This window comes from Aphelocoma coerulescens, chromosome 4, assembly GCF_041296385.1.
Source record: "Aphelocoma coerulescens isolate FSJ_1873_10779 chromosome 4, UR_Acoe_1.0, whole genome shotgun sequence".
Lineage (NCBI taxonomy): Eukaryota > Metazoa > Chordata > Aves > Passeriformes > Corvidae > Aphelocoma > Aphelocoma coerulescens.
In genome coordinates, this window is record NC_091017.1 from 34,419,765 (window position 1) to 34,431,175 (window position 11,411).

The window sequence follows — 11,411 nt, forward strand, 5'->3', positions numbered from 1 at the left end:
GTCCTTGAATGTCAATAAATCATGTCAGTAACTTTAATAAGAATATGCATTTCATTAATTTTCTTTGTTATATGTGGTTTCTTGATATGTTCTTGCGTGTCAGCTACAGCTGCAATTCTGGAAAAAGCGAACTATGTATTTTTTAATAGGCACTGTTCCATGGAGGGTGACTAGTAAGTTGGATGGACTTCCAGTGTTGTATTAAAGGCAAAGTGAATAGGCACACTCATTAATGTTTTAGAATTTGCTTGCTCCCAGAACACGGAGATAGCATTAATTATCATTTACAAGAAACCTTTGAAGTAATACTTGCTACCAGTAAAAGCAGATAAGAAAAAAGGATGTTCATCTCAGCAGAGATGAACATTTAAGTTTACAATATTCTTTTCATAGGATGACGCTATTACAACACTAGTTGTTTAAAAGGACATTTCTAAATCAACAGCTATTTTTAAATTTAAACACTATAGCTCGGTGTAAGCCAAGAAGGTTCTGTCCCCCAAGACCTCTTTGGGGGGTACATCCAGCTCTGAAGGGCCATGATCTGGTGACCACGACTCGCCTGGGGGCAGGGGGGTTTGTGTAAAGAGGGTTGCGTCACTGGCTGGCACAACAAACACCAAGGCAGCGAGCAAATAGTCATTCCTCAAATCACACATACACCTCTGCCAGTAAGTGCCTTTTTAGTACAAAAATACTGTACAGAGGGGTTTCCTGGAACACCAACAGGTCCATGGTGTATTATTGCAGTTTCTAGCAGGTGGGTTGTGGTATCACTACCACATTAACTCTGGGAACACCTTCTCATAAGCCACATGAGTTGGAGGAGGGAGTATGAAGGAAAAAAGATAGGTTGTTCTGTTTTGAAGAGAAAGCTTTGATATAATTTTTAGAAGAAATTTAAGTCATAGTTCTGGTTCTTCATAAGGCTTTATTCAATCCTTATAAAGTGTCAGCCTGACTGTAATGGTTGCAATCATGAGAGTAAAACCACATCTCATAACCAAGATGCTAATGGAGGTAAACTTCTGCTGCCAAAATGCTTTTCTGTATGTGTGTATGTTTGCCAGGATAGGACCCTCTGTTTGCCATTCCAAATGTGGACCGTTTTTGCTGGTAAAAGTCTCCAGGCACAACCTCTGCAGTGCAGACAAGGCCCTTGCTTACCAGATGGACAGTCACACGATCCCTGCCCTGGGGCATCTGGTCATTTGGCACATGGCCACCAACCTACTGTGGTGTGACATACACGTGTTGCTCATGGAGAATTGTCAGGGAAACACAACCACCCAACTCTCCTGGGGAAGCCAATGAAAAGTACTGGAGCTGGGAGGGTCAGAGGCTGAGTTTCAAAGGGGAAATCCCATCTGAAGGCAGAATAAGCCTGGGGGTTTCCCATGCTGGGACTCTGCAGCTGGCTTGGGGGCTCCTGCACCAACCCTCGTCATCCAGCCTCTGCACAGACACAACCAGGGCTCTTCATCAGGAGCTAAGGAGGGCTTAATGCCTGAAGGAGGACACCATAAGTTACTGCAGAACATGCTGATGGTTTCAAAACAGATTTAGTGCAAATATCATATATTTAATTAAGATTAGTGGCAGCTGAACCAGGATAATTTGAGTTTCTGGCTTGGGACTAGTGAGACCTGGTTTTAGTTCCACTGTACCACAAGCTACTCATAAGCCGTGGGCAGAGGTTCAAGACAACCATGTCCCTTCCATATATGTAAGATGAGGGTGGCTGAACTTCCCTTAGAGGTACATGGAGGGAAAACAGTATTAAAAGTTTGGAGATTCCCAGAATCAATGATGAAATCTTGGATAGCATCCATAAGTGGAAATAACTTGTTAATGATGGCAGTTTTGGCCTTAGAAAGATTTCTTTAACATTTGTAGGGAGAAGTTTGTGTTCTTTCAAATCTAATAGTGTTGGTGATGTCCTCATGCAGGAGATCAAATTCAGTGGAGTTTTAGCTCCTTGAGCCATGGCTGATTTTGGTCCAAGCTGTTTAATAATTAAACCAGTCAGGTTAAATATTTTTCATATTTTGTGAATCTACATAGCTTACTAGAATTCTGACAACAGCACAAATACAGGAAAAGGCCTAAACCAAGCAATTTTAGCTGTTCTTTTCTTTGCTTCCCATAAAATCCCCCCTCCATCAAGTTAGTCTTTGAAATGGAAGCTCAGACCACAGTTTGCATCCCTTCATGGGTTCAGATATCTGTATGAATGACTTCATAAAAGTGTTCTGCTTCTCACTTGGCACACTTAATTTAATTCAGTACATTATGGTCATTTATAATGGCCGAGAAGATCACAGGATATAAACACACTGAAATGTTAAAACTCTGCTCATATGAGAGCAGTGATATGCAACCTCTTTTAAAACATTAGAAAGCATGTTTGAGTATTCCACTATGATATCAAGTAACTTCATGCTGCATTCTCTTAAAAGATTATTAAAATATTTAAATAATATTTGAAAGATGTATGTTTTGTATTAAAAAAGGAAACCAGCAAATTAATATGTAAAATTGAATTATTTTAGTTCATTTATAATACCATAAGGATATATTAATAGAATAATGTTGGCTTATGCTTACAGTATTCATCTGATCTTTAATAAATCAACATGTTGGTTTTATTCAAAATTATTAATGTAATGAATATAATATACTTTTTTTCCTTTTATATAAAAAGACCCAAAGATTTGCATACCTATCAGGCACCATCAAACTATTTAGAAAAATGCAGCAATCTGTATGTTGTGAATTGTCTTCACATTTAATACAATGTTTCTGAAACATTCACATTTTCAGCAGAGAAAAAAAAAAGGAGCCATCACAGCGTGACATCTAATGACTTTTTTTTCCTTTGGCTATTCACCTTTCCAGCTGTTTTAAAATACTTGTGATTTTTGAGACAATGGTAACCTTGTGTAATCTGAGCAGGAGGTACTTTTAAGGATCTGAACATGTATTTGATGCCAGCATCAACAGAGGTCTCTGGGACATATAGATAAGAGTTGTCCAGAGGAATTGCTCAACAGATGTATTCAGGCACAGAGTGAAGAGAAAGGTTGAATATTAACAGAGAAACTCTGCTCAGAAGGGTTGATCCCATCACTGTGAAGCTGGAAATTAGTGCTGCTGCCTATATATAAAGGGACAGAGGAGATCTCTTGCTGTCAGAGCTGATGGTGAGAGAAGATCACAGAGCTGCTCCAGCAAGCCAGCACCATGAAACTGCTCCTGATGTTCCTGCTCTGTGTTTCCTCCGTTCAGTCCCAGAGCACTGCTGACTATGATGAAGAGGTTGTAACACTTATCTTGATTAATAATTAGTCATTAATAATTAATTTAATTTCATTTAATTGCATGCATGACTTACTCAGCTCATGTGAGTTAGCTAAATTAGAAGTTGTGGGAAAAGATAGTCCCGTGCCATGTTCTTTTTCTGCCTGAATTGTTGAAAAAATTAACTTTTTATAGGTAAGTCCACAATGGTTATTTTCTGAGTTTGGAGATATTTTCTTCCTATTTCTGTAGGGAATGAAGAATGTTTGATGGTAAGATTAGTTATTTAGATGAATTTATTTAAGGATACTAATTTAGCAATGTTGACATATGATATTACAGACAATATAGGAGTAGAAATGTGTAATTAATCATGTCCTATCTCAAAGACAGTAAAAACTTTTCTGCAGAGTCAGTAGACATTAAAAAAACCCAAAACCAAACTAACTACAAGTTCGTACAGCTTAACATTGGAAATTAAGAGGTAATAATTGCTAAACAAAAGGAAAAGCAATGAGAATCAATATAAAATAATGGTTTAATCTATATTTATTTTTATTTAAATAAAATATTTTAGTGGGAAACACAATTTAGAATTTTGGTACACTTTTTTATAGTTTGAAAATTTCTGTAAAAATTAAATAGGTCTGGATAATCAGACTTTCTGACAATCTAAGCACTTGTGTCTGCACATTGACTACTGATAACACGTATTAAATAATTTTCAGCAATTCTGTGTTTTGTATGCTGCTTTTTTTTGGAACTACTTGAAGCCTCTGATGCTGGATCCTTACAAGTGTTTGTTATTTGTAGCTGAGTGGGATTGGAAATGGCTGTAGGTTTTGATTCAGTAGCTCAACTATTAATTTGAATGGTTTTGTTTGAAAAAATGCTTAGGGACCAGGCCTGTTTTCCTTGCTCTTAGACTTTGCTGTTTCTGGCAGGTATGGGGAATGTATACATCAAAAAGAGCTCTAAAAACCTACTCTGAGAGATATTACTAAATACTTTTCCTAATTTCACCAGTTAACAGCTGGTATGTGGCCTGAGACCTGATGATGTATTTGATTGTGGCCTGATTTTCTGACACCTTACAAATATTTCTGTAGCCCAATAAAAAACTGGGACACTGAAAATGTGCTGCTGAATACGCTTCTTAGCCCCAAGGATGTCTAATTTTTTTTTTTTTTTTTTTGTAACCTACCACTTCAAGTTTCATGGTGCTTAGCGGCTCTGAACTATGTAAGATTTGTTCCTTGGTCAAAATTGGGTATTGAAATATTGGCTTACTTTGGTTTGAAGACTTTTTAGTTTATCTACATCTAGGTATGGAGAGTGTGATAAGTCTTACAAGGGAGGGGATAGCAATGACTTTTACATAATGTCAGTATAGTATTTCCATTATGGCTTTTTTTCATTCCGTTCCATTCCATGGTTTTCCTTGCTGTTTAAAACACTAAAGACCGCTGAATGGGTGCCTCCACCCTGTGCACCCCATTTTGCAGTCGCAATCCCAGGTTCAGAGAGTTTTGTCTCCCCTTGGCTACGCAGGATGAGAGCCCTCTGGTTGACATTCGCGCCCACCGACCCGTGGACAAAAGGCGCGAAATGGCGCCCACGCTCCGACCTGTGGCACCTCCCATCAGCGGGGCCGGGTACCGGCCCCGGCCCCTGAAGCGGGTCAAGACGGGGGACAAGAAAGAACGGATCGTCTATCCTGATGCTGGAGGCTGCAAGCACGCGCTGGAGGAGCTGGTAGGTGTCTGGCTGTTGAGACAGCTGGTGACATACTGTCCTTTTCTTCCAGTACACCCAGCACAAGGGTTTTCCTTGCCAAATAAAGGATGGTTGTTCATTTCAAGCAGTCCAGCTTTTCTTCTTGTTGCTTGGGTTTGCTAGGACTGCATTCAGAAAGGTAATGTGTCAGAGTCCATGGGATTAGTGGCAGAGTCGGCCTGCAGCAAAGATGGGGAGATGAGAGTTGAACCGTAAACCAGGAAAGGAAGTATCTGTGGGTTAGACTGTGCGTTCTGCCTGGCTTTGCACAGGTCACTATTGAGGACAGGAAAAACCTCTGCAGAAGTGCTGGATTCCAATTCAGATAATCTTAAGGAACCCTAGGGACCAAAAAAATCCCAGCCGCCCATGTCTTTCTTAAAATTAGTTTCCAAATGTAATTGTAGTCTACCCTCAGTCGCTGCTGCAGCTCTTGTGGGAGAGCATATAAGCATGCTGACATCCAGCACACCCTTGCTGCCTTGCAGCAGTCTATCACACTGTCCCTGCCACGATCTCTGCTGGAAAATGCAAGCTGTAACAGTGCTGAGAGGCATCTTAGTGCATGAGCACAAGCTTGAGTGTGGAAGTTGCCAACAAATGAAATCTGTTAAAGCTTAGTGTATACATGGTTGTGGGAGAGCCCCCTGCTGCCTGAGGATTTGGGGTCTCACAGGATGTCAGAATTTCCCATCTCTTTTTAAAACTGTCCCTGATGGTGCAGCACTTGTAGAAGCAATGGTCCTTAACTTCTTGAGGTGATAATTTTTAAAGGAATCATATGGTGATCTCATGAGATATACATGCAGCAGTGTGAAGAGAATGTGGATTATTCTCTTCAGATTGAGGAAAGAGGGTAGGTATAAACATGCACAGGCACCAGGTAGTCCCTGACAGGCTTTAATCATAATTCAAGTTGCTTAACACAGTGAATATTTAACAGTGCAGAAAAATGAAAATCAGATAGGGGACCAAAAAAGTGTGAAGAGAAATGGCTTTTCCCAGAAACTTAATTCAAAAAAGTTCCTGAAGGACTCAGGTTCCTTCCCAACCTTCAGAGTACAGCTTCTTTGTAGAAATGAAATGTCTTGATTGCTTATCTAGATGCTTAAATATCTGTTCTCACATTACAAACCCTTCCCTGTGTTCAAAGGTATGCTCGTTCACTGATGGGACTAGAACTTCTTTACTTTTATTCACAGCCCTTTTTGCTTCTTTTAAGGGAGTGCTGTGTCCAACTGGATGTGAGCTGAGAACTACACTGTTAAAACAGGAAAAAACTGTGAAAGCAGTTGTTCATGATCTAAAAGATAAAGTGAGAACACTGTCGGAGAGCTCCTCAACCTTCCATGAATATGTGACTGTTCTAGAAGATAAATTGGTAAAGAGGCAAAAACAAAGAAAAGGTATGCTATTCTATGAATTACTAGTGTAAATGGTATTGAAGTTTTATTGGCATTCCTACAGTTACTTTTTAGTGAGACTTCTTAAAAAAAAATTTAAATACCATGGTATATCTATCAAAGCAGGTTCCATAACTGCGTCTTCTTAAATCTTAAAAAAATCCTTTGAGAGAGGCAAAGGAATGGATCTCATACTAGGGCAAGATTCGTATGAGGGCTCTAAGTGACCGTCATTCATGTGTTCCCCTTACCTATTTCCCTAAGTCCATCCAATCCATTTATTACCAGCCTCTGGATTGGCACCATGGCTCCCCAGAAAGAAGGGAATTACTGCTCTTTGCAGAGTATAGCACCACTGATAAATCTATTAGCCAGCAAAGAAACAACAGTACACATGTACCACTTCCCTGAGAGTATCTGCATAGTTTTTGCACCCTGTAGAAAAGTAAGCAAAAGAAATGCCCTCCCTTCTCCTCTTCCTCCCTTCCTCCCTTCCTCCTTTCCTCCCTCCCTCCCTCCCTCCCTGATTGTACTTACAAATTGATCTCCCTGACTAGAAAACACGTTGAAAGCTAATCTGCTTTTCATCTCTTTGCTTTTCTAGACAATGATGATTTACTTTCTCAGTACAACACGGAAGTGGAATTGCAGTATAATTATATAAAGGATAATCTGGACAATAACATCCCATCCAGCCTCAGGGTCCTTCGTGCAGTTGTGGATTCTTTACATAAAAAGATACAAAAACTGGAAAATGCCATTGCAACCCAGGTGGACTACTGCCGTTCTCCATGTGCTGTTTCCTGTAATATTCCTGTGGTTTCGGGCAAAGGTACTCATTCAACTATAATGACATCTCTTCTCCCATTTATATCACTGTGCAAACTGATGGATGCATCATTCAATTGGTATGAATGTGACTCTGAAGCCTGTACAATTGATTAGGGTATCAAGAAAGATGGAAAGTGATCCTAAATAAAAAAATTCTTTTCTGGATCACTATACTGGTCAGACCAAAGATCCTCTTATCCAGTATCAGTCTTGTAAGTGGCCATATCCAGTATCAGTCTTGTAGGTGGCCAGTAGCATTTCAAAGAAACATGTGCTTCAGGGTCTCTGTAAGGTGGAGATGACACATTTCTGACTATCATAGTTGCACTCTTGATCTTTTTCAGTCAAGAAAGGTTCTTCTTTCAGAAGCTTGTCTAATTCAAGAAGTCATTGTAAGGCATACAGTCTTGCATCACTTAGTCTGAAGTTTCAGAAATTCCTGTTTGGAAAAGCTGAACAGTGCAGTATTCTTTCTTCCCTGATTCTTTCACTTCATGCATTACAGAAATTAAAATGAAAGTAAAATACTGTCTATGTATTTAAAACTGTTCCCATGTAACAGCAAACCAAAGGATAAGAGGACTGTTGAAGAAATTCACAGATCTTTCAGTAATAGTCTCTGTTTTATTCTTGCAGAATGTGAGGATATCATCAGAAAGGGAGGTGAGACATCTGAAATGTACCTCATCCAGCCAGATCCTTTCATGAAGCCATACAGAGTATACTGTGACATGGAAACAGATAATGGAGGTTAGTGTGAAATAACTATGTTCTTACAATACTATCAATGCTACCAAAAAATATTAGTAATTTGTATTTTATACAAAGAAATATGAAATTATGCTTTTATAATTATTTGATAATTAAATCTGATTGACTCGTTCAGGAAAGTCTTATTGAGGTCGTCTGCTGATGCAGAATAGGATACTTCTATAATGAAACAAAACAAATTGTGTAGGTACCTTACTATGACCAGCATGGATGATGTATAGGTGGGCAGACAAAGACAGCCTGGCTCATTTCTTACCCTGCAACAATGCACTAGACAAAAGACCAGGGCCATCCTTCAAGTTCTGCTTTTTCCACCTTTCCTTATGACCAAGGTACTACTTAAGCGTGAGCAAAAGTGGCAAAGCTGAGCTCAAAAGCAGTGAAAGATCTGCCGCAAGGAAGCCATATGCTCCTCTGGTCCTGAGGTGAAGTAAAAGGGCTGTATCTTAATGTTTAATGCTCCCTTCTCTACTGGTAATTTAATCTTAATACTCTTGCTCCTGCAGGCTGGACTTTGATTCAGAACCGCCAGGATGGCAGTGTTAATTTTGGAAGAAGATGGGATCAATATAGAAAAGGATTTGGAAATGTTGCAAAGAGCGGAGGGAAGAACTACTGTGATACACCAGGTAAAACACCAAGCAAGAAATGCAAAAAGCTGTTCTTACTGAAAATATTTTCTTCTATTTTTTGAAGCTCTTAGATTTTTTTTAATCCACTTCAACAGACCTGTAGGCAAACAATAAAGTTGCCTTGAAGTATATTGTGAAGTCTGTTTCACAGAGCTCTCACTTGTTGCTTCTCAGGTGAATATTGGCTTGGAAATGACAAAATCAGCCAGCTTACAAAAATAGGGCCCACTGAGGTTTTAATTGAAATGGAGGACTGGAACGGCGATAAAGTATCAGCTCATTATGGAGGTTTCACCATACAGAATGAAGGGAACAAGTACCAACTTTCAGTTAGTAACTACAAAGGCACTGCAGGCAACGCGCTGATGGAAGGAGCTTCCCAACTGCATGGAGAAAACAGGACGATGACAATTCACAATGGCATGTACTTCAGTACATATGACAGAGACAATGATGGATGGTATGTACTTGCACTAGACATTAAAAATAAAAATAGAGCTGAAGATAGAATATTTCTGTAATTTGCCATTAGTTTTCACAGCATTTTGTAGTATGTCAAAATATGTTATATCCCTGCAAATTGCCAGCTAGATGTCTATGCAGTTCTCTTGGCACAGCCAAGGAGAGGTAAAACTATGAATTAGGTCAGTGACACGCCACAACTAAGTAAGAAGCAAGCATGCTGAACTTTATTGATTCCATGAATGACTTACCACAGGCAAAGCAGCAAATCTGGATGCAATATATTCATAGTCAGAGACTGACAGGAGCAGTGCTGAGGACACTAAGTAGGAATATTGGTACTCACTCCACTAACATATAATGACTCCTGAAGAAGGAGGCAGGTAGCACATCCATTTAAAAAACAATGTTCTGCCTACTCAGAAGACAGGAGCTCCGTTGTAAAGTACATAATAGAGCACTGTATCTCTAAACTGTGCTTAATACCTGATTACATATTCATTAATAAAGGAATTGTTTAGGTTGGGGAAGACTTTCTGTCTTTAAATTTCATTGATATTGTAATTATCATTATAAACTGCAAATAATTGTAGTTATCAATCAGTAAACTAAAATGACATCCCCAAAGAGGTGCAACTAAAATTTGACTTTTTTTTCTTAGCTGCTTTACCTTCTGAATACACTGTGTTGCACACACTTGTGATGGTCAATTTTTATAGAAAGTTCAGAGAGGACTTAAAATGTTTATTATGGTTTGAAAATTGCAGTACATGGCAAGTATATGTACTCAGTTGATCTGTTTGCCTATATTACAGATGTCCCTCTCAACACCTTTATTTTCCTTCATCAGGTTAACTTCAGATCCAAGAAAACAGTGCTCCAAAGAAGATGGTGGTGGATGGTGGTACAACCGCTGCCACTCAGCCAACCCCAATGGCAGATACTACTGGGGAGGGACCTACAGCTGGGACATGGCAAAACATGGGACAGATGATGGTGTTGTATGGATGAACTGGAAAGGGTCGTGGTATTCAATGAAGAAGATGAGCATGAAAATCCGGCCATACTTTCCACAATAACCATTACCAAAATGTACCGAATCAGGGGTTTTCTTTTAGTATTTGTTCATGGTTATCTTTTTAGCATGGTACTCAGGCTTATCTTCACATATGAGAACCAAATATGTATGTACAACCATATTGTGACCTAAAGTGAAAAGCTGTGTCAAATGAAAATCAAAATCTGTCTGATGAAAATAACTCATGAGTGTATTTTTTCCATTTTTCATTTGTGCACAAGACAGAATTAACTAATATAGAATAACATTGATAAAATAAAAACTTGTTTCACTCTTTTACAAAGGTCTTTTGTATCTTTTTTAAAGAGGGAGAGGATTATTTTTAAGTATTTTCTAAAAATTAATAAAGTCTTAAAACTGAAGTATTCTTCATATTATTCCTAAGTATTTATGCATAATTTGGGGAGAAGCAAATGCATTCCACTAAATAAGAGACAGTTATTTCCTTTTATATTATAAAAGTAACAGTAAGTACCTGTGTAACAAGTTGAGAAGGAATAAAGGTTAAGAGAGTATTGAACAAATGAGTAGGTCAATGGTCCCTTAGCTCAAATCCTATTGCTGGGTAAAATATGCCCTTTTCTGGGACCTGGTTCACATACATGCTTTCATACATAAGTGTTTTTCACACAGTCCCTATCGTGGAACTAGAGTAATTAATGTCTCTAGTCATAGAGTAGGTGGATATTGAGTATTTCATCAAACCTAGTGGTCTATGCTCCCTTGAACAGAAAAAGACAGGACTTCCCAACCCTGGCAGACAGGATGAACATCTCTCAAAGGGGTCTGCCTTCCTCCACAAAGGAAGGGACTCAGATCACTAGGGGTGGATGGATCCCACCTGAAACCTTTAGTGTTTATTTAACCTCTGAAGCCTGGGAGGACAAGAAGGAGACATAATGGCAGCTTCTCACTAAAGGAGCACAAATGTTCAGCATCCACACAGGCAGGCTTCCACTGAGGCTAAGGAACAAAAATATAATGTGCAAGTGGAAACCCATTTTCAAAAAGCACAGACGCTTCCTCACACATGACTGTAAAGATGTCTTTGCTCTTCAGCCATCTTTCTGAAAAGGTTGGGCAGTGGCTGTATTTGAGAAGCACTGAAAAAACACTAAAAGTGAGCTGCTTTGCCAGTATTTGATGATCTTGTTAAAT

At 39.0% G+C, this 11,411-nt stretch overlaps 1 protein-coding gene across 1 annotated transcript; it reads left to right on the forward strand.

The window, feature by feature from the left end:
• The first annotated feature begins 3,180 nt into the window (after positions 1-3,180).
• Positions 3,181-10,536, forward strand: FGB (fibrinogen beta chain). Its single transcript, XM_069013549.1, has 8 exons — positions 3,181-3,318; positions 4,852-5,055; positions 6,299-6,482; positions 7,084-7,311; positions 7,947-8,060; positions 8,588-8,710; positions 8,888-9,173; positions 10,026-10,536. Exons 1-8 carry the CDS (start codon positions 3,244-3,246, stop codon positions 10,252-10,254), a joined length of 1,443 nt encoding a protein of 480 aa, XP_068869650.1. The 5' UTR covers positions 3,181-3,243; the 3' UTR covers positions 10,255-10,536.
• The last annotated feature ends 875 nt before the right edge of the window (positions 10,537-11,411 follow it).

What these genes read in the sequence shown, in the direction of transcription:
- FGB (XM_069013549.1), top strand. Translation starts at nt 3,244, where the DNA reads ATGAAACTGCTCCTGATGTTCCTGCTCTGTGTTTCCTCCGTTCAGTCC. An exon ending in AGCACGCGCTGGAGGAGCTG is followed by an intron (nt 5,056 to 6,298) that starts GTAGGTGTCTGG and finishes GCTTCTTTTAAG; the next exon opens with GGAGTGCTGTGTCCAACTGG. An exon ending in TCCTGTGGTTTCGGGCAAAG is followed by an intron (nt 7,312 to 7,946) that starts GTACTCATTCAA and finishes TTATTCTTGCAG; the next exon opens with AATGTGAGGATATCATCAGA.